Genomic DNA, 26,949 nt, shown 5'->3' on the forward strand with positions numbered 1-26,949 from the left:
CAGAGTCCGTTGATCATCGGGCAATTTTATCATTAATCAACCATGTATTCTTTTTATTGACGGACAGAAGCTACATTTCTTGTGTTTTGCTACTTGTGTCCATCACATTGATCTGCTTGTTTGCAAAGCTTTATTGGAGTGTTTCGTTTGTGTATTATACGTATAGGGGCGCAATGGTATATAGTTCCCTTGATTCACAATTTTGGTTAACTTTGGAGGTCAATGAGAAGAATGCGAATCTAGAATTGCGTTCTACGTATTTCATTAAAATAAGATAAGAGATGATAGCAAACTACCTGACTGACTATTTCTTGCTGCTTCCAACCTTACGCATTCATTATCGAAAACAAACTGAACTATCAAACAGCAAACTATCAAAAGAAATCTCGAAACTCCAATTGGCTTCAAATACGCCTTTGTGCTTGAAATGATTCGGAGCAATTGAACCATTGAGAACCAGAATTTTGGAGCACATTTTTTTAACTATTACTGTGAGCTCCAAAATAATTATTTCAACTATTTGAGGGCTCGCAATGGCAACGGAGATCTCAGACTGTAGAATGTATGCGGAGGAGAGACGGGTAATAGTCAAAGCCATAGACAGTTCTATCACCACCCTTGGAGACAGCAAAGCAGTCGCCGTATCTCATTTAAGTGCTATGGACACGTTGATGCCGCCTATCAGATTCCAAGTAATAAATAAAGCTATATTAGTAATTTAAAATATTAATATATCCTGTTTCAAGCGTTTGGAGAACCAAGGGGAGAAGTAGTAACTAAAACTACGAATCAACTGAAATAAGTCTTAGAGAGCACAGGGTACGATTTCATCGGTTATTAAAACATCGAAGCAGAGAGAGTTTGAAAGATTGAACATGGACTTGAAAAAGTAAAAGTCTATTTTTTGCCATTAACTTAGTGTCACAATTTAAGAGAAATCAAATGTTTGACAGTTGAATCAGAGCTGTAAATGATCGGCTGCATCGCCACCGGATAATCGGCTGTAAATAATCGGCTGCAAATAAACACGTTTGGTTTATTTCAACGCCTGCATTTTTTTAAGAAGAAACATTTCTTAAACTAATCTGCAAAATCGTTCTGCAATTTCAAATGAAATTCAACACTTTCAGACCCTTTGGTTCTCTAAATACGTTGGAACAAAATCTTAGTCCTCCTCTGGCTCCGTACCCAGCACTCGGGCGCAAGCGCCATCATGTCAGGGCACTAAGTCCCTCGGGTGGCTAAGCTTTTTGTTCTAACATATACATAGTCTGCCTTTAAGTTATTAATAGCCGCCGTCGGTCTCTCAAACGGCTATTATTTAAGCGCTCTCCTTTTTACAATTCAAAGAGTTTGAATTGTCTTGGGGAGCTGTCTTTTTTTCTTTTCTTTTAAGATCTGTTCACACATTTTCATGATTTTTGAAGTCAAATTGGAGTAGTGATTTTGGTCACGCCGAAACAGGAAATGGAGCGAAAGAGCGAGTGGTTTTCCATCGTGAATTTTTTTTCGCTCTAATTTTAAAGTAGAGTGAGAAAACGGTGTTTGAACAAAAATAAAATTCGCTTTCTCGCTACTGGTTTTTTGTTTACATGCGGAAATTTCATTTTGGTTTTTTACTGTTCTTTTTTTCAATTTTTTGGATCGGATTTTTTTTCTAATTTTCTCAATCCATTCATAGTTCATACTAGGCCTATTTTTCTGTTGGAATCAATTATACATTTCTCTAGTGGTTTTTTGTTCTCGCTAGCGGCATTTTGATATTGATTTTCTGTTTTTTTTTAATTTTTTTTGGAAATGGTTTTCCCAATTCACTTAGTCCGTTCTTTGTTTGTTTAGTCAATGAAATTAGTAGCCCTAGTTTTTTGTTTAGTCAATGAAAGTTCTTTGAATTGTACGTCAGGACTTGTCTTGCTATGTTTTTTTTTAATTCGCTTTACCTTTTGATCATGTTTTTCGTTTTACATAAGTCACGATTTTCACGTTTGACTTCTGACTTACCTCACTGTTTCAACTGAATGGATTCTAAATTCTTCCACGCATTTAATTACGCAATATAGTGAATGCGGTCAAAAGAGTAAAATCAAAAGAAACGGGATCAACCGATAAAGCCCTGTCATTGAGTCATAATGCATTAGGTTGTCAAAGTTTATTAGAGCGATTGCTAGCTGATATTAGTATTAAGCTTAATACGCTTCAGTTTAGAAACTGAAGTAAGTAGAGGTTTAGAATCTAACTGAAACTGCATGAAAATCATTTCTTTTTGAAAATCAGATCTTGAACCGCTAATGGCTTTCGATAAACGCCAGAAGTTTTCAGTGACTTTCAGTGAGGTAACCTTCACTCACACCTACATAACCTACCCCCAAACCTAACTACACCCACATAACTCCCCGGTGCTGTTATACCTTCCCCTCACAATCACACCCTTAAGCTTATAATTTTGTGCGCGTTTAAAACGTTTTTATTCATTTTTCTTAAGGTTAAGTTAGCTTAGAGATCTTATTGCACGGCTTAGAGATCTTATTGCCAGTCGTTCGGGTATTCTAGTGGCTGTTTGTGTAATTCGTTCTGCTTTTTGTTTTCAATGGTCACTTTTTTCACTTTTGACTTCTTATTGGCCTTACTGATTCAATTGAACGGAATTTAGAATTGATTCACCTAGGTACCGCGAATACGTTACAAGTCAAAAGGAAAATTAATAGAAACAGCTTAAGCCAATAAAGCCTAGATAATAAGACCCAATGTTTAAAACAGTGAATTAAGTTATCAGTTCCTTGGAGTTTACTGCTAATTGGTACAACTGACATTTTATCCTCCAATTAAGATGCCAGTTCTCCATATTTATGGAACTCTGGAACAAATAAGAGCACTTATCGACACTTAGAAAAAAGTCTTTCGTAAATTTTTCTCATGCAGTAAGTTACCAAAGGCCTGCATGGTATGCTAGCAGTATTTTGTTCTACAATTGGTTATAGCCTATTTGTGGTGACAAATTTATTAAATAGTCTCCAGATGCACCCTGGAGACTTTTGAATTGGCTTTCAGTTTGAGTGCTGCTTGTAGGTTAAATCAGAGACTGGATTATTCTTCGAGTAGCCCAGCATTTTGGGCAAATTGGAGTAGTGATTTTGGTCACGCCGAAACAGGAAATGGAGCGAAAGAGCGAGTGGTTTTCCAGCGTGAGATTTTTTTCGCTCTAATTTTAAAGTAGAGTGAGAAAACGGTGTTTGAACAAAAATTCGCTTTCTCGCTACTGGTTTTTTGTTTACATGCGGAAAATTCATTTTGGTTTTTTACTGTTTTTTTTCAATTTTTTGGATCGGATTTTTTTTCTAATTTTCTCAATCCATTCATAGTTCATACTAGGCCTATTTTTCTGTTGGAGTCAATTATACATTTCTCTAGTGGTTTTTTGTTCTCGCTAGCGGCATTTTGATATTGATTTTCTGTTTTTTTAAATTTTTTTTTGGAGATGGTTTTCCCAATTCACTTATAGTCCGTTCTAGCCCCAGTTTTTTGTTTAGTCAATGAAAATTCTTCGAATTGTACGTCAGGACTTGTCTTGCTATGTTTTTTTTAATTCGCTTTACCTTTTGATCATGTTTTTCGTTTTATGTAAGTCACGATTTTCACGTTTGACTTCTGACTTAACTCACTTACTGTTTCAACTGAATGGATTCTAAATTCTTTCACGCATTTAATTACGCAATATAGTGAATGCGGTCAAAAGAGTGAAATCAAAAGAAACGGGTTCAACCGATAAAGCCCGGTCATTAAATCATAATGCATTAGGTTGTCAAAGTTTATTAGAGCGATTGCTAGCTGATATTAGTATTAAGCTTGATACGCTTCAGTTTAGAAACTGAGGTAAGTAGAGGTTTAGAATCTAACTGAAACTGCACACTGAATTAGAACAATTTTTGAAACTTGGGAAAAAATGTTATCTATTTCAATCTCTTCTTTTTTCATTTTCTATCTCAATCCCGATGTGCGTCTAGCGCGTCAACGGCGGCTACTTTCCGGCAATCTGTCGGCTATGTTATAAATGTGCAAAAGAGGCGAGTTCAATGAAAATCATTTCTTTTTGCTGACTTAGTTGAACAATGTATAAGATTCGTCATTCCTTGAACCGCTAAAAACATCTTGAACCGCTAATGGCTTTCGATAAACGCCAGAAGTTTTCAGTGACTTAGGAGTGAGGTAACCTTCACTCACACCTACATAACCTACCCCCAAACCTAACTACACCCACATAACTCCCCGGTGCTGTTATACCTTCCCCTCACAATCACACCCTTAAGCTTATAATTTTGTGCGCGTTCAAAATGTTTTTATTCATTTTTCTTAAGGTTAAGTTAGCTTGAGATCTAATTGCACGGCTTAGAGATCTTATTGCCAGTCGTTCGGGTATTCTAGTGGCTGTTTATGTAATTTATTCTGCTTTTTTGTTTTCAATGGTCACTTTTTTCACTTTTGACTTCTTATTGGCCTTACTGGTTCAATTGAGGGGAATTTAGAATTGATTCACCTAGGTACCGCGAATACGTTACAAGTCAAAAGGAAAATAATAGAAACAGCTTAAGCCAATAAAGCCTAGATAATAACACCCAATGTTTAAAACAGTGAATTAAGTTATCACTTCCTTGGAGTTTACTGCTAATTGGTACAACTGACACTTTATCCTCCAATTAAGATGCCAGTTCTCCATATTTATGGAACTCTGGAACAAATAAGAGCACTTATCGACACTTAGAAAAAAGTCTTTCGTAAATTTTTCTCATGCAGTAAGTTACCAAAGGCCTGCATGGTATGCTAGCAGTATTTTGTTCTACAATTGGTTATAGCCTATTTGTGGTGACAAATTTATTAAATAGTCTCCAGATGCACCCTGGAGACTTTTAAATTGGCTCTCAGTTTGAGTGCTGCTTGTAGGTTAAATCAGAGACTGGATTATTCTTCGAGGAGCCCAGCATTTTGGGCAAATTGGAGTAGTGATTTTGGTCACGCCGAAACAGGAAATGGAGCGAAAGAGCGAGTGGTTTTCCAGCGTGAGATTTTTTTCGCTCTAATTTTAAAGTAGAGTGAGAAAACGATGTTTGAACAAAAATTCGCTTTCTCGCTACTGGTTTTTTGTTTACATGCGGAAATTTCATTTTGGTTTTTTACTGTTTTTTTTTCAATTTTTTGGATCGGATTTTTCTAATTTTCTCAAACCATTCATAGTTCATACTAGGCCTATTTTTCTGTTAGAATCAATTATAAATTTCTCTAGTGGTTTTTTGTTCTCGCTAGCGGCATTTTGATACTGATTTTCTGTTTTTTTATTTTTTTTGGAAATGGTTTTCCCAATTCACTTTTAGTCCGTTCTAGTCCTAGTTTTTTGTTTAGTCAATGAAAATTCTTCGAATTGTACGTCAGGACTTGTCTTGCTATGTTTTTTTTTAATTCGCTTTACCTTTTGATCATGTTTTTCGTTTTACATAAGTCACGATTTTCACGTTTGACTTCTGACTTACCTCACTGACTGTTTCAACTGAATGGATTCTAAATTCTTTCACGCATTTAATTACGCAATATAGTGAATGCGGTCAAAAGAGTAAAATCAAAAGAAACGGTATCAACCGATAAAGCCCGGTCATTAAGTCATAATGCATTAGGTTGTCAAAGTTTATTAGAGCGATTGCTAGCTGATATTAGTATTAAGCTTGATACGCTTCAGTTTAGAAACTGAGGTAAGTAGAGGTTTAGAATCTAACTGAAACTGCACACTGAATTAGAACAATTTTTGAAACTTGGGAAAAAATGTTATCTATTTCAATCTCTTCTTTTTTCATTTTCTATCTCAATCCCGATGTGCGTCTAGCGCGTCAACGGCGGCTACTTTCCGGCAATCTGTCGGCTATGTTATAAATGTGCAAAAGAGGCGAGTTCAATGAAAATCATTTCTTTTTGCTGACTTAGTTGAACAATGTATAAGATTCGTCATTCCTTGAACCGCTAAAAACATCTTGAACCGCTAATGGCTTTCGATAAACGCCAGAAGTTTTCAGTGACTTAGGAGTGAGGTAACCTTCACTCACACCTACATAACCTACCCCCAAACCTAACTACACCCACATAACTCCCCGGTGCTGTTATACCTTCCCCTCACAATCACACCCTTAAGCTTATAATTTTGTGCGCGTTTAAAACGTTTTTATTCATTTTTCTTAAGGTTAAGTTAGCTTAGAGATCTTATTGCACGGCTTAGAGATCTTATTGCCAGTCGTTCGGGTATTCTAGTGGCTGTTTGTGTAATTCGTTCTGCTTTTTGTTTTCAATGGTCACTTTTTTCACTTTTGACTTCTTATTGGCCTTACTGATTCAATTGAACGGAATTTAGAATTGATTCACCTAGGTACCGCGAATACGTTACAAGTCAAAAGGAAAATTAATAGAAACAGCTTAAGCCAATAAAGCCTAGATAATAAGACCCAATGTTTGAAACAGTGAATTAAGTTATCAGTTCCTTGGAGTTTACTGCTAATTGGTACAACTGACACTTTATCCTCCAATTAAGATGCCAGTTCTCCATATTTATGGAACTCTGGAACAAATAAGAACACTTATCGACACTTAGAAAAAAGTCTTTCGTAAATTTTTCTCATGCAGCAAGTTGCCAAAGGCCTTCATGGTATACTAGCAGTATTTTGTTCTACAATTGGTTATAGCCTAACTGTGGTGACAAATTTATTAAATAGTCTCCAGATGCACCCTGGAGAGTTTTAAATTGGCTTTCAGTTTGAGTGCTGCACGTAGGTTAAATCAGAGGCCGGATTTCTCTTCGAGTAGCCCAGCATTTTGGAATTTTAGATTCAGGCAGGAGACGGCAAATCAAGGCAGATTCTTGTCGATTGGAACAACACTTCCAACGCCTTCAAAAATATCTTTAGTTGCCCACTGGTAGCAGTGTGCTTACCTTTTTTTGCTGTGACCACTGGTACTTGTGGGTGCTCATTATTGGTTTTCTTGTTTTTTCGTCTGTCCCTATTGCGATCGTGATGACAAACTTAACTAATATATAACTATGCCTGATCATGTCTGCAACCGAGTTGTCCCGAGAACTCAATCGACTTCATACTAATAGACGAACTTAGATGAGCTACTGCGTTCCCTCACAATGACGCTGAATATAAGGCTCTGATGGAGAAGCTGACCAAGATTGGTTTCATTTTTCAAGGATACCCTCGTCCATCTCTGAAGCTAAGTCCTTTTCCAAAGTGACCCGTGCTATTGATGTTGAAATGAACGTTTTTAATGAGGTCATCATAGACAGTCGCCAACAAAAAATTGAAGATTCTGAACAGTGTCCGTCAACTGCGTAAGAAATCTGATTTATTAATCAATATTCAACCAGCTCCTACTTCCACGAGATCTCATTATCATGATTAACAGACAAGTTTTTATTTGAAGCAACTGAAATTCGTTGGCTTATCTGAAAATTTATAGCTATCTTTCGCTGAAAGTGTCTTGAGAGAGCGCTGTTGATGACATATCAGGCAATCCAGGAGTTATTTCCCGGTGTGAGGAATGTCGCAGGCTCGAAAAATACGTCAAAGATAAAAACTGACCAATTCTGGTTATTTTTGCAAACATCTGGCAAGCGCGCCTTTTTCACAGTAAAGCTATCGAGGTCAATTTATGTATCTGTTTGTCGCGCCTTTCCTTTCAACAAATGACAAAAAAAACTGAAAAGTGTTTAAGCAACAAAATGAGCAGAACAGTGACGCATGCGATTGATCCCAGATCAAAATTCGGAGCCTGAAGCTTTTCCTAGATAACGTTGCGGTGGATTGATTAGATATTAATTTTTTACCGTCATTTGCGGCAGTATCTTGTCTATCAAGAAGTGTACTCTCCTCTCAAATTTTCTGGCCTTACACCAGCCTGTTATTGTCTGCCTTTACAATGCATAAAGATTATGTTACAGCTGCTCGCTCAGTTCTGGCTTACTTAATGACGTTGCTATCGTATGACGCACCGCATAAGAGTTTTAAGTCATCTGTTCTTTTGAGATAAATGAAAATGAGTTTCTATTCTGTTGGTTTGCTTATGCAATCCTCTCAAATTCGGTGAGTTTCGTGAAACATGGAGTAGAATTACAATCTTCCATGAACTGTTGGAGCAGTCTCTAGCTATGGAAAAATTACAATAACAGGGGACTTCAATGAACCTGATATTGATTGTCTATCCTTAAACGTGAACTCTAATGAGATGACACTCGCATCAATTTGCTTTTTGACAAAAATCTGCATCAGTTGGTTTAAATCCAGCTCTCTTCTGGAAATTTACTGAACTTTTTGTCCTCTGGTGTTAATGAAATGTACCGCGATAGCCTATTTTGGATACCGCGTTATGTGACCATCAGGCGGTCGTGAGCTCATTTTTCAGCCCAGTCCAAATAGTGTTGGGCTCTCAGTGGAGCCCATCTACTGTATTCCCAGAAATTATTATGAAAACATCAAGCCGGTTGTATTTTGCAGTGTTTTTATTGAGTTGCAGGTATTTCTCCAATGACTTAATTCACTTGCCTAATTGTTGTGATAAACTTATTAAATAGTTTCAGGGATGAGCCAGCGAGGCATGCTTGATGAGAATGAGATACCTGATTGTGCAGCAACATTGAACGAAATCAATCAAGCTGTGAATTTGATAAAAGACAATGGCGATGGCAACATTATTGCACTGAAGGGAGCTGTCGCAACACTAACAGAATTGGTCCGTCTACAAAATCGCAAAATTAAGGAACTCCAATATCGACAAGATCGTGTGGAAGGCAAAACAGCAGAGTGTCACAATGCCGTGGAAGATATTGAAGACAGTTTTGGAATTGGAGCGATACTCTAGAAAGACCTGCCTTATCTTCAATAGTATTGATGTTGGAGAGAATGTTTGGAATACGGTGCTGAACCTCATGAACAACGTTCTTCAAGTGCGGATAGAGTCCTGGGATCTTGCTGCATGCCATGCTTTGAATAATGAAAAAGCTGCGCTTGTGATAGTGAAGTTTTTGTATCATCAGCATCGTGACCTGGTATGGCGACGCAAAAGTTTCCTAAGAAATATCAAAAACAGCAAAGATCTGCCAATTTTTGTGGAAGAGTGCCTGGCTCCATCAGATCGAAAACTGAAAGTAGAAGCATCGCGCACGAACCTATCAACATTTACATGGAAACAAGGAATTTATTTTTTCAACAAAAACTCAAGTATAAGTGGTGCTGTTAAAGTGAAAGATGTTGCCGACTTGGATGCATTCAAAAAAACCTATGTGCCGAAAATAACTCATGAAACACCATCATATCCGCCAGCAATTCCAGCTGCACAATTGAACCACCAAATGGTATCCGATGAATCCAATTTTTCTAGAGAGCCGGAATCTTTCGTGGTCAATGGGACACCCTTGCTACCAACACTGTTAAAAAGACCCAAGCCTGCTGTGAAAAGACCGTTGAATCTCTCCCCAGTTCTAGAATCGGAGAATTTAGCTGAATCTATTTTGAAGAAATTACTTCCAGCTGTAGTAGAAGCTATTCAACCTGCTAAAATTGCAAGGGCCTCAAGCATGGCGTCTGATGGTGATGAAAGTGAAATTGATCCCACGGCTGTTGATTAATAAATGATAAATCGCACTGTCTACTAAATTATTCTCAATCGCTAACTGTTATGCATCTAAATACTAGATCTTTAAAAAAACATCTTGAAGAGCTAGAGGCACTAGTGAATTGTCTTGAGTCTCCGCCTAACATAATATGTCTAACAGAAACATGGTTGTCGACCAACGATGGTCCTGTTTTATATAATTTAAGCAATTATACTACATGCTTGTCCAAACCGAGGAACGGGAGAGGGGGTGGCATAATGGTTTAAACTACAAGTGAAGTCGCTTTGATAGGACTTGAATCCGAAATAGATGAAAGTCTTCTCATACATCTGAAAGTGGGAATAGAAGATCTGATTCTTTTAACGGTGTATAATCCACCTCGGTCGGACAAGCTTGTACTCATCACTGAACTGGATAAATTACTTGAACATTTAACAGCTAAATATGACCAAATTCTAGTGTGTGGTGACTTCAACATTAACACGCTCAAAGTTGATTACATAAGCTCAAATTACATGAGTATGATAGCATCGACTGGATATCATTTTTGCATTCATGAACCAACTAGAGTAGATTCATCAAGTGCATCTTGTCTAGATCACTTTTTTGTAAATGGTGTCAGAGTAATCAATAACAAAGTTTTAACTAATCAAAGTTACAGTGATCATGCACCCATTGTCTTGACAATTGGCATTGATGGGAAAAATACCAAGTATCGAAAATTTTCTGAAATTTTTGATACCAGTTTTCTGAAATCTCCTAAAAAGGTCACTGGCTTTCTAGAAATGCTAGAAAATTCTTTAAACGCCATTACATACAACGGGCAAAATATAAGCGAAAAATTTTGGAAGTTCCAGACTACTTTCAATGCAGTCTTTCAATGTTTTGCACCAATGCGATAGAATAAACAGAATAAAAAATGGTTCCGATGTGGTTTTACAAATCACTGAGGAATCAAATTTCTAAACAAAATCTTCTTCTTAGAAAATGGAAGCAGACTAAATCTGATTACAGGCAGCTCTCAAAATTCAAAGCCGCTCGCACAAAAGTTGAGCAGTTAATTAAAAAAAAGAAAGAATTTTATCTTGAAAAGTTTAATAAATGCATCGGAGACTCAAGACAAGTTTATAGGTTCTTAAATGGATTAAAGGGAATAAAAGGAAAAAAGACAAGTATACCCGTTCTAGTAGAGGACGGTCAGAGAATTGATGAACTGAAGCAAATCGGTAAGATTTTGAACAAATTCTTTGCTGAGGTCGGGCCTAAATTGAGAAGTGCTTTAAAGAACACCTCAAATTATGAACTAAACTTCGAAAGTGCCCTCAGCATGTATCCGTATCCAACTGACAGCATTGAGATCCAGCAAATAATTAAAAATTAGGATTCTAAAAGCTCCTCCGGAATTGACGAAATTAGTAACATTACAGTGAAAGCTGCTGGTCCAGTTATATGCGAACATTTGGTCTTTCTTATCAACAAATCTTAAAGTGATGGTATTTTCCAATCCTCATTGAAATTAGCTAAAGTAGTACCCTTGCATAAAAATGGTTCTAAAGAAGATGTTTATAATTATCGTCCAATCTCTCTCTTAATTGTTTGGAGTAAAATCTTTGAACGTGTTGTTTTTAACCGGACTCTTAACTATCTTGAAGAACATTCATACATCAATGAAAACCAATTCGGGTTCCGTAAAAAGCATAGCACAATTGATGCAGGAGCCCAATTAGTCGAAGTAGTTCGTGACTCCAAATTGAAAACGGAATTAATTGTTTTTCTCCTCGACTTGACGAAAGCTTTTACACCATTGATCACGACATACTTTTGCATAAACTCGATAGATATGGGATAGATTGGTATATATAAACGATCTTCCGCTTGCGTGCATGAAATGTCAAGCTTTCCTTTTTGCAGGCGACACCTGCCTATTGGGAACGAATTGCACAATAGAAGAACTGCAAGGAGACTTGCCTGCAGTCAGTGACTGGCTACAAAATAATAAACTTACTCTGAATATAAAGAAAACGTGTCAAATTAATTTAACCTTAGGAAAAAGTGTCTCTAGCCCAAACTTTCATTTAAATAATGAAATTTTGAATGTTCTATATAGTTGTAAGTATCTTGGAGTGTTTTTAGATAATAAATTGTCGTTTAAACCACACATAGAGAGTGTTCTAGAAAGGCTTGGAAGACAATGTGGCATAGTATCCAAATTGCGACATTATGTTCCAAGGAATGATATTTGAGATACTATTCCTCAAACATTAAACCAATCATTCAATATGGACTGCTAGTGTACGGCTGAACAAGCTACAGAACATTGGAACCATTTTTGAAGATGCAAAAGAAAATTCTTCGACTTATCTTGTTTCTCAAATATCGACAAAGCGTAAGCGAATACTTTGACATATTAAATATTTTGACAGTGCACGAGCTTTATGTTTATGAATTACTGAAATTCGTTTTACGATCTCTTAATAAACTCCATACGGATGATTATCTTAGTAGCCTCTATGAGTTTTATGTGACAACACATTCAACAGGGAGGTCTCAAAAAAATTTTGAGAATTCCAAAATGTCGAAAAATCCTAGAGAATGAAGAATTCGCTAAAATATCGGGAACTAAATTGTTAAATGTTTTTATAGACAATGGATATTTGGTTCAAATTTGTGCAACATGAGTCAGTCAGTATTCACTAAAACAGTACATGAATTGAGGGACAGCTTCATTTTATCGAACTATGATTTAATTACAAAAATTTTTGAGTAACTTTTTTCGATGATGTCTTTATTTTCCCGGGATCTGTCTTAGCTGATTAATTTATTAAAAATTTGGTTTTTAAAAGTAATAGTTTAAAAGTAATAGTTTAATAATGGTTTAAAAGTCTGGTGTGAAACAATGACCCCCTGAAACCTTTTAGTTTTTGAGATACGGCCATTTTTGTGATTTTTGAAGGTTCCCTCGGAAAATTTGGTTCCGAAACTTAGAAAAAAAATATTTTCCTCTCTGCGCTACGCTTTACTAGGGTGCTGTACTGATCAGACTAAACCCAGTAGTGCAAACTATAAGGCTCTAAATATGGAACATCGCTCGACTCACACTAGGAAACACGAAAAATTTAGAAAAATTATTTAAAAAGTCCTTTCTAAATAATGTCGTTAAGGGCTGCGCCAGTGTGATCCTGCTGGATCCATTCGCGGTCCTCTCTGGGTACTAACATAACTTACTCACTCCAAGATACTTTAAGACAAAACCGATTTATCGAATTCTGTTGATCTATTTTGATATGTAATTTTATTGTTTATTTTGTTATCCAGAGGAATTTACTCTCTCTCTCTCTCTCTCTCTCTCTCTCTCTCTCTCTCTTTCTCTCTCTCTCTCACACTTTTTTCTGAACGAATTTCAAAACATTATTCCTTTTTATGTATCAGATGTACACGCAAATACGTGCTATGTTGCTATATTTATCAAACAATGCTTCAGTTTGTCATTTGCATTCTTCATATTGCCCAGCTCTTTTTTCCTCAACACATTCAGCTTTTACTCAATAATTTTGATGACTCTTTAAAGCTAGATAAAAATTGTATCTCTCTCTGCAGAGTTATCAACATTTTTGAGTAAAAGCTGAGTAAGAGCAAAATTTTGTGAAATTGTTGCATCTTATTCTTGAACCCAATCTTGTTTTGCAGTGTTAAAAAAGCTTTCGAGAGATATAATTCCTTGAGCTATGGTGTACAACAATCAATTCGTGGTTTTCTTCTTTAGCCGATGCCTTTTAGAACTGTTTTTTCAAGTTTCTTCCAGTCTTATTTGTTGCTAGCATATTGTCGTGAACACTAATGAAGTGTCTTAAGCTTTAGCTGAAGCGTCGATGAGTGTTGGATATGAGATTTATCTTTGACATTTATTGAGCGCTTGTTTTGAACCATTTTTTTCCATTCATAGAAACTTTTTGTTGAATTATACTACAACGATTCTATTTTGAGAGCTTGCTGTTGCTATCTAGTTTTTAGTAAAGCCATTGACCGGATGAAGCCCCACATTTTATAAAAAAAACTCAGGTTTTGGTTTTGGAGGCGTTCTATTCAAACTTCTTCCTCCTATCTCTCCAATCGGAAGCAATGGTAGAAATTGGACCTCACATATCTGGTTTGGTTCATCGAAGCACGTAACTTGATTTGAATTGAGATGAAATGGTCTAAGCTTATCTCCAATTGTCGCGGTCTAAACTATTCTCTTCTGATGTCCCCCGTAGAAACCTGTCCTTCGATCATCCCATGTCATAAAAATTACTTTCTACAAATCCGATACATCGACTTTGTGACCTGAAACAATTGTATCGTTTCAAAATGGTATCGTTTCAAAACATTTGTACTAAGTGGATGACTTTTGGACCTAGCTATCGTTGAGTTTTGCTCAAATGTAATTTGCTGCCCATCTCTTTGTTGTTTCAGCTTAATGGCATCTTGCCGCTCAATCGGTTCCAGAACAGACAATATAAGTTTTTCATAGAACCCTTCTTCCATATTCAATGCAACTTATTAGAAGTTCCTTAAAGCCTCTCTTAGTCTTGACAAAAACTTATTCACGTTATCAAACTGGCTAACAAACTTCATTCTGACACCTTTAACGTCTTCGATGACCCTTTTTGGGAAATATTTCATTACTCTTGCAAGTTTTTGTTGAATAAAGTTGATAACCATCATTTTAAACATTTGGTTTTGTTGTTATATAGTGCCTCAGTGAACAGTAGTCTTTTTTTTACTATTACTACTGAAACTTAGAGAGAAAAGTTAGGACATCGAATATTTTTTCTGTATATTTTCTAGTGGTTTCCAGCGCAACTTCGGACAGTGAGGTCAACAGCGGATATATTGTGGCTGTTTTTTTAAAGTTTTTTTATATCATTGTGAATTCAAGTCGATCAGTTATTGTCAATTGAAAATCTTTGACTGACGCGAAGTGTTCACAAGGTTTGATCTCATTAGCAGGTCCCTCATAAAATTTTAGATACATTTTGTTTCGGAACAGGATTCATTTGTACGTACTGATTGTTTACGATCGCCTGAATAGTTTGCCAATGTCATCAGACATCTGCAACGATGCTTACGTCCCGATACTTATCTAAGAACACATAATGAAGAACGGTGTGAAATGTTTTCTTCAGTTGAAGTGACAGAGTATACAAGTTTTTCATGAGTACTCTGATCTGTAAAGGTGATCTAGGAAAACCAAAGAGTTTGACAAGTTTTTTTAGAGTTCGTGAAAGCGGTTTTCCAGGATCTTTCAAATAAACGAGCAGATCGCAGAATGATAGGTCTAGAATTCTTTATTTGAAGAACAATTGAAGTGTTCGCTGAAGTTGGTATGATCGTCACTTTGCTATGGTGACTGAAGAGAGCTTCGTCTGAGGCTATAAACATCAGCAGAATCTCTCAAAGCAGATGTTTTTTTATTTCTGAATGCTAGCAAGGTGTCCAAAAAACCCGCCAAAATATCTAAATAGGTTTGAAACACCGCAAATTTTTTTTCAAATTTAAGAAATGTAAAGAAAATTTCATTGGTGAATTTATATGCTTCCTTTTATTCTTACGAGTGATTCATGTTTGATGACCTGAAAACGCTAGTTCCATTTACATTATGCACCCCTGCTCTCACCCCCGCCCCCGTTACAGAGCACGTGCCGTTACCTAGTGTAACGGCTGTTGTCCTATCAATGACAAGAAAAGTTATACCAACCAGTTCATTGTTAGAGGTTTACAAGCTTTCGGGATATTAATTTGTGCAACCCGCTTTTTAAACTTTATATCCACTATACTGTAGATTACCGTTGCTTTACAAAATTTTTAAGTCCAAATAACTAATCGTTCAGCTTTGCTGACTAATAAATTCGTTTGCTGGAACTACTCAATTAATTCCAATCAATTTATCAAACAATGTTCTGAGTTTCGGTGAATAAACTCAGACAATATTTCAAATTGTGGCAGTTTAAAACCGGAAATTTGTATCCCTTTAGGTTGCTCACTGTTTATGATTATAAAGGAACCGAAGAGAGACCACCCAGTTTCAGAATAGATTACAATTCACAATGGAGATTTCGTCTTTGCCATAAGCGGACTTGCATTATTGGTCAAAACAAAGCAGTTTTGAGACGACGCAGCATCTGATTTTTTGGTTCGCACAACTCAGATCTGTGAACTGTAATTCTATTTTACACCGCCTATTACTTTCAACGAACTGATCATAAATAGTTCGTCTGGTCAAAGGAAACAAAATTACCGTCGCCCTAATTTTTTTGGATAACAGAGCTTCTTTAATTTCCTTTTTCTCAAGTTACTTAAGTTTTCAAGACCAAATCGATGGTAAGATAAATTACATTGGCAAGACAATATTTTACTACTCAAGTGAGATTGCGACAATCCGCAATTTATATTAATTTAACATTCAAACTTTGAATTTTCAGCTCCTCTCTGATTTTGGTTTTCAGTTTTATCTATAGTCTGCTATTTATGTCAATTCTCAACAGCTGATTTGTTGAACCTAACTATGTCGACATTACTCCAAAACGTCACTTTTTCCATGTAAAACTGACGTCAGGTGTTGGTTGTTATCCATTCAGGATATACATAGAACATTCCAAATACACGTCAGGATTGCGGTGTAGTTTTGACGTAATAATCTGACCTAAGATAAAGCGTACTCCGTGTTATTATATTTAGGAACGAAATATGTCGACATATAGCGACTCAACTTTGCGTTGCACGCGTCAGTAAATTGGCTCCTTTAATAAAAAATAAAAGTTTGAGGAAATTAGTCATGCTCGACCGTCACACCTAGAAAATCATTATGTAAAAATAAAGCGCGTGCGTCTGGGGAGTACAAATAATATGCACCCAATAACCAGTTGGGGGCAAACTGAAAAGATCCATAAAATTTTGTAAATACTGATAATGCATTTAATACATGTGATGAATGTTTCTATGCGTAGCTCTACTTCTTCTACGGCTATGTTGTGAGTGAGATGGAGCTGGAGAAAGCGTTAGAGGCCACTCTGGGAAGATACTCCGAGTTCAGTGGACGGTGAGTCGCATCACATCTTAAATCGGTCTACAGATAGAGAACTCTTTCATCCCTCCCCTGGGGAACAAGCTTGGTGGGCTTAGAGTCTAAAGCCCGCGCACCCATTAGCAGAATGACGCGGGTTGTAGTTTCCAGGGTGGGGGACTATAATGGGAAGCATAGGAGCTTACGAAGTACTGTTTCTGTTTAGTATAGATCTACCAAACGCAGTTGTCAATCTTACAAACGAGGGTGCGTTAATATCATATCTTCAAAAAGCGTCAATAAACTTTGAAGCTTTGAAAGAAACCAATTTCAACTACCAGTTATGCGCTGCTCATTTCAACGATGACAATGGACCTCCTGATGAGTTTTTGTTCAAAATGACGGTCCAGAAACTGGCGAATGATTCCGGAATGGTGTTATCGTTTGGGTTCAACCACTGCCTGGCTGACATAAACTCTGCGTACCTGTTCATAGCGGATTACTGCTCTCAAGTGAAATCAAAGGAGTTCAAATTTGAAGCAGCAAAGGTAATAAATGAAAACTGGCTTTAAAATGTCGATAATCGTTTGGGCTGCACTTTTGGTCTAGCGCGAAATTGTTGTTACTGTTGGGCATAAAATTTATTTTTCTTATATAACTCATTATATATTATTTTTGACAAGAAGCATGATTTTTCATAGTAATTTGTTTTTACTTCGTAAAAAACAAATTAGATTCCCTCACTTCGCTAATTTGTGCTCTTTTGGCGTCAAATCGCAATGTAAAGGGCAATTTTAGTCAGTGTGGACCCTCCCCATTTCCGCCCACTGCCCTTTGATTCCGCCCTTAGTTCTTTGAGTGCAATACGTCCGGAGTTAGTTCGTTATGTTTGATAGCATGGCCACTTGCGTTCCATTTATACAAGTCACATTTTTTTGCTTCTGTACACACTTTAACTTCTGATTTTAACATCGACTCTTTTAACTGAATAGGAATTAACTTCATAGTATTTGTGAACAATTTGATATAGCAGAACGGTGAAGTTCAAAAGGCAATTTCGAAAGAAAGGGCATAACTCAATAAGGTCCATTCATTAACTCAAACTGCAGTAGGTTATAAAACAGTTTTCTGACAAACTGCATTTTTTGTGCAGTTTGTGTAAACGGCTGGTCATTTTTGATTCATTTCCTTTCTTTGGACATGCTCTGAGCCAATAAATTGATTCGCTCAACTACTAGTCGAATATATATATATATATATATATATATATATATATATCTTTTATGGTATTTTTAAAATGGATACGAAGCGATAGCGCAGCCTATTGGTAAGTTTTTAGTGTTCCTTAATTTTTCTTCTGTGTCCTTGAATTTCTTTTCTTTAGTTTGACCGGACGTTCGTATTTTTTATTGGCCAGCAATTGATGTTATTTTCCGAAAGTCATTCTTTACTATTTTTATTGTGACATTCAGCTAAATTATGGAACACTTTTGAGAGTTGAACGCACTTATTTTAAGTTAGTGAAGTGAATTTGTAGATTTAGTTAATTCGAATTTAATTGAGGATCCTCAAATAATCGAGTTTTCTAGGGCTCGATTTTCTTGGGCCCGATCCTCACCTTAGTGGCAAGGAGGATTTTGTGTTGCCATAGATCGATATTTTGACGCATTTAGAGACATTTTTGAATTTTAGTGATTTTCAGAATTGTATGTTTTTCGAGGAGTTGTAGAGGTTTATTTTTCTGTGATCATTTGCGTCATTTTCTTTATTTTTTCACTTTTCCTTCAAAGACTTGCTAAAATGTATAAAGGTTAGCAACAATTTTGTCTGTTTAAAATATTAAAGTAGAGGAGGGTTGCTGAATTAGTTTATCCGATGTTTTGGATAAAATTTTGGCTGAATTAAAAACAAATGTGCACTTCGATATTATAAATGTGCCAAATCAGCTTTTTCAATCAGATCTTGTCCGAATTTGAGTTTGTCCCGTTATCGAGAGCACTGACCTATTGAGAACTTTTGGCACCTACAGTTTTTAAGAGTTATATAGAATTATAACTGTCAAATTATTGCTAAATTGTATCATTTTTTCGAAATTGCAGAGATGATAGGCATTTCTTGCTCGCTGCCAAGTTTTTTTGTTTTATAGCCGCACAGCAATAGCTGGGGCTATTATTGGCCTTCTCTTGGTTTTTTACAATTCAAAGAATTTGAATTGTATTGGGGCTCTGTCTTTCTTTTTTTTAAGATCTGTTCACACATTTTCATGTTTTTGAAGTCAAATTGGAATGGGGATTTTGGTCACGCCAAAACAGGAAATGGAGCGAAAAAGCGAGTGGTTTTGCGGCGTGACATTTTTTCGCTCTAAAATTAAAGCAGAGCGAGAAAACGGTGTTTGAACAAAAATTCGCTTTCTCGCTAGTGGTTTTTTGTTCACATGCGGCAATTTCACTTGGTTTTTACTGATTTTTCAATTTTTATGGATAGGAGTTTTCAAAATTTTTTCCAATGCATTCACAGTTCATACTAGGCCTAGTTTTTTGTTAGAATCAATTATACATTTGTCGCCTGAGGTTTTTTGTTCTCGCTAGCAGCATTTTGACATTGATTTTGGTTTTTTTTTGTTTTTTTTTTCATCTGATTTTTTTAGAAATGGTTTTTCCAATTCACTCATTGTCCGTTCTAGGTCTAGTTGATTGTTAAGTCAATGAAATTTCTTTGAATTGTACGTCAGGACTTGTCCTGCTATGTTTTTTAAGATCTGTTCACACATTTTCATGATTTTTGAATTGAAATTGGAGTAGTGATTTTGGTCACGCCGAAATAGGAGATGGAGCGAAAAAGCGAGTGGTTTTGTGGCGTGAATTTTTTTCGCTCTAATTTTAAAGTAGAGTGAGAAAACGGTGTTTGAACAAAAATTCGGTTTCGGTAGTGGTTTTTTTGTTCACATGCGGCAATTTCACTCTGATTTTTACTGTTTTTTGCGGTTTTTTGGATAGGCTGTTTTCTAAATGGTTTTCCCCAATCCATTCACAGCTCATTCTAGACCTAATTTTTTTTGAATTAAATTTTAATTTCTCGCTAGTGGTTTTTTTGTTCACATGCGGCATTTTGACATTGATTTTCTGTTTTTTATTTTTTTGATCTGTTTTTTTTAAAATGGTTTTCTCAATTCACTCATAGTTCATTCTAGGTCTGGTTTTTTGTTTAGTCAATGAAAATTCTCTGAATTGTACGTCAGGTCGTGTCCTGCTATGTTTTTTATTTTGTCAAGACTTTTGTTACGACCATATGACGTCACAACCACTTCAAATCTGCTCATGCAATTTCAACTAAAGTACGTGTGTGACGTCATTTTTTGCTCTTAGTGGAGCGAGTTTTTTTGTTCTTTCGCGTGATTAAATTTTTGGTCACAGGTGACTTACCTCACTCTCAAAACTGACTTTTTCACTTTGAAATTGACTTTTATTTACTTTACTTCAAAGAGATAAGGTCAAGTGAATGTGTGTCACTCAAAATGAAGGTATTTGAGAGCAGCTAATAGAGGAAGCAATAACTTATACAGATTATTAATCAAAATATAACATTCTCAGCCTTCAATGAAAAGACTTTTTTTGGTCGGTCTTTTTTACTGTTTTTTTTTTGAGACTGCAGATCTACAAAGCTATTGCGGCTATTTTCTGGCAATCTGCCAGCTATGTTTTTTGTTTTACTCGGTTGTTTTGATTTTGATGACAAGGAATTTTGCGTATGAAAAAAACATATCTGTTTAAAATGCCTTATTTAGCTCAAATTCAAACGCAGCAATTTTTTGGGTTGTAAAATCGGGTTTTGGAACATTGCTACCATAATTGCTATTGAATATAATATGGCAGAAAAGCAGCTCTTTTTATCAAAAATTATCCAAGAAATTTCAGTGTACGCTAACATCTTCAGTGTCGCTTTCCAAATGTTGCAGTAAATAAATAGTTGGGAAATAAATCATGTGGCTTTGTTTTCATAGCCGAATGTATGGAATCGAAAGAAAATCACTAATAACGTTTTCATATATTGCAATTCTTTTAGTTGTCCCTACTTTATCGACGAGTCCGAAGCGTTCAACATTCACTCAAAAGCGTAGCAACTCAAAATGCCATTTTATTTTAAGTCTTGTTTGTTTCTTTTGTGTTTTGAAGTTCTGTTTTTCCTTAATTTATTTTGAAGCAATCTTTCATTTTCAATGAAAAGACTTTTTTTGGTCGGTCTTTTTTACTGTTTTTTTTTTGAGACTGCAGATCTACAAAGCTATTGCGGCTATTTTCTGGCAATCTGCCAGCTATGTTTTTTGTTTTACTCGGTTGTTTGGATTTTGATGACAAGGAATTTTGCGTATGAAAAAAACATATCTGTTTAAAATGCCTTATTTAGCTCAAATTCAAACGCAGCAATTTTTTGGGTTGTAAAATCGGGTTTTGGAACATTGCTACCATAATTGCTATTGAATATAATATGGCAGAAAAGCAGCTCTTTTTATCAAAAATTATCCAAGAAATTTCAGTGTACGCTAACATCTTCAGTGTCGCTTTCCAAATGTTGCAGTAAATAAATAGTTGGGAAATAAATCATGTGGCTTTGTTTTCATAGCCGAATGTATGGAATCGAAAGAAAATCACTAATAACGTTTTCATATATTGCAATTCTTTTAGTTGTCCCTACTTTATCGACGAGTCCGAAGCGTTCAACATTCACTCAAAAGCGTAGCAACTCAAAATGCCATTTTATTTTAAGTCTTGTTTGTTTCTTTTGTGTTTTGAAGTTCTGTTTTTCCTTAATTTATTTTGAAGCAATCTTTCATTTTCCCGAATTTTTCCGTCATTCGCACTCAACATTTTTCACTCAACCAACTCCCCAGCTTCAACTAAATTTGAGTTTCACATCTTTCTCGAAATAAGTAGCTATTTTTAGGTCTCTAAAGAGTTCTTAGAGTCAATTAAATATCCACCAAGTTTCTGGTGAAACTAATAATTAAAACATAAATTCTGTGATCTGATATTGCAGTCTGCGCTATTCAATTAAAATTAGTTTTCAGTTGTTTCAACGTCCACAAAAGATTAATTGGCACAAGAACAGAACAGAAATCAAACATGAGATTTAACCAAAACTACATTCCAGAGGAGCAAACGTTAATCGTGCATCGTCAGTCGTTCTTTCTTAGAGATTTAAAAGTATCGGAATCTCAGTAGAGCAAAAATTAGCCAACACTATCTAACTCTAACGCATTAAAAATTTGCGTCTAAATGAAGGAAACCTGATTTGAAGGGGAAAAATTAAAGGCGCGGAAACTTGAAATTTAGTAATGCTCTGAGTTAGATATTGTTGGCTAATTTTTGCTCTACTGAGGTTCCGATACTTTCAAGTCTCTAAGAAAGAACGACTGACGATAAACAATTAACGTTTGCTCCTCTGGAATGTCGTTAGAGAAAATGTTATTAATGAATGTTAGTAATAAATGTTATTAGCAGCGGTCAATAATAAACAATCTTGCATCGTTGTCAAAACAGGTTGTTTGGAAACGCTACATAACTAAATGCGATTCGAATTTTGTTCTACTCGGAATTTTTTGTTTTTGTAGGCGCATGCAGAACAGATCGTGAACAGATCTTAAAAGACAGCGCACCAATACAATTCAAAGAATTTGAATTGTATTGGTGCGCTGTCTTTTAAGATCTGTTCACGCTTTTTTCGGCTTTTTCACGTCAGTGAGAAGTCAAATTAGAGTAATGATTTTGGTCACACTGATATAGTAACGGGAGCGAAAAATCGAGTGGGTTTGAGGCGTGACTTTTTTCAAAATACCTGTAAAATGGAGTGAGAAATTGGTGTTTAAACAATTTGGTGGTTTTTGAGATGGATTATTAATTGCTCTTGAACGAAGTTCATAGCAATTATTGTAAACGTGTTGGCCTTTTTTATGCAAATATTTTCCTTGACCATTTTGTGCTTTTCTTTTAGAAAATTCTTTGACTTCTCGAGTGACTTTTTCACGCTTTCGTTCTTCATTTTTGAGTGATCTCTATTGCTCTCACTTCGAAGTAAAGCTTGTTGCTAATATAAAGTCGGTTGCAGCAAAGCAAAAGCAAGGGAGAAATAGCACAGTCGGTAGTGCATATGGTTATGAAGCAGGAGGTCAATGGTCCGAATCCCGGTGGGGTCAACTGTTTTACCGCCCGCCTGTCGTTCGAGAGTAGTTCTTCCGACTTTAGTTGGTTTATTTTTTTCAGGTGCGTCGATTTGACTTCTCTTTTCTGAGTTTCCTCCCCTTCAGTGCTTTTGAGACGGTCCATATGTGTTCTCATTGTGCCTATTTGCCTTTGCTTGAATTCATTAAGGGGCAGCTAAAACTTTTTATGACTTTGCCACTATTTGTTGTCGTAAAATATTAGTGAACTTAAGATTTTGCCCTCTTTTTTTAAACTGTTTTTGTCTTATCACTTAGTATCATCAATGACAGATCTGATTGGTTGCTAATGAGGTCTAAAAGAACCTAATTAATGGCTCTAGTTAATAGCTGCTGTTTTTCAAGACTTTCACCCTACTTTTTCTCAAAAATTTTCATTGAATTTTTGAGTTCTGCAAATATTTTCTGTACTTTTTGATGTCTTATCATTTAATCTCATTTTTGACAGGTCGCTGATGCTGCTATTAGGGGTTAAGTTTATCGATTCAATCGTTTTTGTTCAGATTTTTTCTTTTCAACTTTGTCGTCTTAACTCTTGGTTTCATTATTGACAGGTATTATTTGTTGCTGAAAAAGGCTTCAATTAAAGCAAGTTATTTCAGCTTATAGCTATTGCTTTTGTGACTTATACGCTTGCTCGTTTTCAAAAATTCTGTTTTTTTTTAGTTTTGCTTGTATTTGTTGTACTTATTGCTGTCTTATCATTTAATATCATTGATGACAGGTCTCAGCGGTGGTCATTGAGGACTCAAATAATTGATATAATTGTATCTTTCAGTAGCTGTTGCGTTCTGTGACTTTTATACTAAGTGTTTCAAAAATTTTCAGCAAGTTTTTTCATTTGCGATATTTGGTTATTTTTGTCTTTTCATTTGATATGATTTGTGAGAATACTCAGCAACATTTAGCGAAAGGTTGCTAATGAGAAATGGAGGAATGTAGTTGGCAGTTTGAGTCCATAGCATTTGTTTTTCGATGTTGATCCTGTCTTTTCAAAAAAAATAAAATTTCATTTTTTTAGTCTTGCTTGTTCTTGTTGTTCTTGCGTTGTTTTACTGCTTTGTCGCATTGTCTCTATAATAAGAGCTCTCATTTGCCTTCTAAGGCAGAGTGGATGATTTTCAGGTAATAATTTTTACAATTCTTTGAATTGAATTTCAGGACTTTTTTCGTCGAATAAAATTTTTTCGCTTCACCCTAGTTCACAGCTTGTTCAACATTTTGCGTGAGATCTTTTTGACTTCTCTAGGCTAGTTTCACTCTTCTCTGATTTTGCTAAAAGTGTTTTTAGACAGCAGTTGCTCAACAAAGCAATTAAAGTGAACAGAGTCAGTATCAAAAAACGAAATCAGAAATAGAAACGGAATACACCCATAGTGCCCAGTCTTAGATGTCTTATTCTCGAACTTGGTTCTTATATGTCTTAGTTACCATCTCTATAGCTTATTGGCATTAATACTAGCTCCTGTATCGTCTCACTATGAAACAGGAGTGTTCAACAACAAAATGACATCAAAATTTTTCGCATTTTAAAATTGTCTTTTTTTACAAATAACATTTTTTTCAATATTTTCTCTTTCAATCCCAATCATGGTTATGGGAATCAGCAGTGGCTATTTTCCGACAATCTGCCGGGTATGTAATTTTTGCTCGTTCTTAGCCCATTTTGAAGCATTATCATTTTTTTCAGAATTTTCCGTCATTGCTAGTTATTATCACAACACCAACTCTAAAGCTTTTTGTGATACAAAACTGTTTGGACAGAAATTAATTTCGGGTTTCTTCCATTTAGAAAAAAAAATTATTTATTTTTTTTGCTCTGGTCTTTGACTTGGCCATTTTTTGATAAAATTGAAATCGTGATTTTCTCGATTTTCTCCATGTTTCACGAATTGAAGTGCTTTTTTCGTGATTCTTCTTTCTTGTGGACTTTAAAGACCATTAGAATCCATTTTTTTGTTATTGTTTGTAGAAATACTTGCTGTGTTTTTGAAAAATGAGCAGTGAACCTGAAACTAAGAATTTAAATTTTACTTGATTCGACAGCGGGTTCACAGGTTTAGAAAATATGTATCTTTTTAGTAAATAAACGCAGCATATAGTCATGAATTCTGTTATAGGTTAGTAAATTTTGTCTTATACTGCACCTTTTCCTCCGTTTCAGGTTTCACAGGGTGAGAGACTTAAACACGTTTCACCGTCCGGTCAGCCCCCAGCTTTTGAGCACCCAGAAATTATGATTGTTGAAACACATGAAAAACTGGCTGAAATGGGCGCTAAAATGATGAAAGATCTGATCGAAAACCCGACGGCTGCAATCAATTTTGACGTAACTCCTGAGAAAGTGAAGCAGTTAAAACAAGACGTCTATAATAGAGCAAACTTAGAACAAAAGGAAACTATGAGTGCTGAAAAGATTTATCCTTCGACAAATGATTGCTTGATTAGTTTGATTTACGAAGCTTTCGCCGAAACTGCGATTGATGACGCCCAAAATAACCCTGAAAACATTTTGCCCTTTCAGCTATCTATAAACTCACGGTTCCGTCGATCGCCCCCGGTATCTCGTGAAACACTTGGAAACTTCATTCTTCTCGCAGTTTTGGACATAACGAAAGATGACCTCGCCAAAATGAGCAGTTTTGATCTCGCCTTTTCGATGCGAAAAAGAGTTCTAGAATATGACGAAAAATACGTTCAATCAAGTATTGATAAGATAGCGATCAATGAGCTGTCGCAGTTCACCAGTTTCTGGCACGCGTTTACGTTGAGGTTTACAAACTGGAATCGGTATTTTGATTGGTACCCGGATTCAGATTTGGGTCAGGGTCCTCCCGAAAAATTTGGCACGTGCAGCCGGATGTTTGTGAACTACTGTGTAGTTAAACCTGGGAGAGTGGACGGGTATTTGGATTTGACAATTGCTCTTCACAAACCTCATATGGAAAAATTTTTGGAGCACAAAAACGTGAAGGAATATTTGCAGGTGTCGTAACTTTGAGTTGTTTTGAGTAGTCTGAGTAAAATTGAGACAATTTAGACTTAGACAATATAGACTTGAGACAGTTTGTAATGAGGCACAAGTAATCATATTTGGGTCTTTCCCATTGTACCCCCACCCTAGAAAAGCATAACTGAAATTGTACATTAACGGGAATGGGGTCAAAACGTTATATGCCTACTTAGTTTGGGGGGGGGGGGGGATGAGTTGGGCTGTAATGGAAAAGACCCCCAGATTTTTTCGTTATATTTTACTATTAATCAGATAGTTTGTGAAGTTCTTGACGTTGTATTTGAAACTTACTACAATTTTTAGTTTTGATTGCAGTATATGTTGATTCAGGGGAAAAATCTCAGGATTTGTGTTTTTTCTTGACGATACTTGAAAACGGCGCAGTTCTCGGATGTTAAGCACTGAGCTTATAAGCAAAGGTAGGTTGTGCTCGATATAACCCATGCTGAGGTTCTTAGTTCACACCTGCTTTTGATCAGAGCCGGTTCAGTGGCGGAAAGTAGACCGGAACTTTTTGAGTTTCAGATATTGGATCCCAGATCCACTTTGGTAGCCGGCAAAAGGTTTCAGACCAATAAGACTAGCGTAAAATAGCTTTGATTGTAATCTCTTATTTCCTAGTCTAACATTGAGAGTAAAAGGCTTTGAGGAGAGAGAGAAGAAAAGTGATAGAACGTAATAACCACAACCCAAATTGGAAAACATGACAAGAATTAGTTGCAATGATTATCAAAATAGGTTTGCAAGTTGAGATGCAAGATCCATTCAAGCACTCGCTTTTTTCTTAACGAAAACTGCTTGACTCTTGTTTTGCTGTTTTGACACGGTGATTGTCAAGCGAAAGCGATCGTGCTAAGCTCGAGTTATGACAAAAAACAAACAACAAAAAAATGAAAAGTTACTTGAACTTTAAGATCTCAAGGGGTTCGGAGAATTTTTGGGGAGCAAACACATGTTTTTACTGGGTGCTAGATCTCAACACTGTTTCTTTTTTTCGTCACATTACGTCTTATAAGTCTCAAAATTTTCAAATCTTT

General features: G+C 36.0%; 2 protein-coding genes across 2 annotated transcripts in view; both read left to right on the forward strand.

Annotated features, from left to right (window-relative positions):
- Positions 1–219: 219 nt before the first annotated feature.
- LOC142349593 (uncharacterized) lies at positions 220–26,036 on the forward strand. The gene is made up of 4 exons (XM_075401272.1): positions 220–692; positions 16,630–16,721; positions 16,912–17,233; positions 25,064–26,036. Exons 1-4 carry the CDS (start codon positions 534–536, stop codon positions 25,892–25,894), a joined length of 1,404 nt encoding a protein of 467 aa, XP_075257387.1. The 5' UTR covers positions 220–533; the 3' UTR covers positions 25,895–26,036.
- LOC142349591 (dynein axonemal intermediate chain 7 homolog) overlaps positions 8,583–26,949 on the forward strand; it is a 149,006-nt gene continuing 130,639 nt past the window's right edge. Inside the window, exon 1 of the mRNA XM_075401271.1 lies at positions 8,583–8,600. The gene's annotated coding sequence lies outside the window, so the exon portion shown is untranslated. The remainder of the gene's footprint in view (positions 8,601–26,949) is intronic.

This window comes from Convolutriloba macropyga, chromosome 11, assembly GCF_964194025.1.
Source record: "Convolutriloba macropyga chromosome 11, txConMacr16.3, whole genome shotgun sequence".
Lineage (NCBI taxonomy): Eukaryota > Metazoa > Xenacoelomorpha > Acoela > Convolutidae > Convolutriloba > Convolutriloba macropyga.

Excerpts from the sequence above, each read along its gene's own strand:
- LOC142349593 (XM_075401272.1), top strand. The coding sequence starts at position 534 with ATGGCAACGGAGATCTCAGACTGTAGAATGTATGCGGAGGAGAGACGG. Across the intron at positions 693-16,629 it reads TGCCGCCTATCAGATTCCAA|CTCTACTTCTTCTACGGCTA; the intron begins GTAATAAATAAA and ends TTCTATGCGTAG. Across the intron at positions 16,722-16,911 it reads TACTCCGAGTTCAGTGGACG|TATAGATCTACCAAACGCAG; the intron begins GTGAGTCGCATC and ends GTTTCTGTTTAG.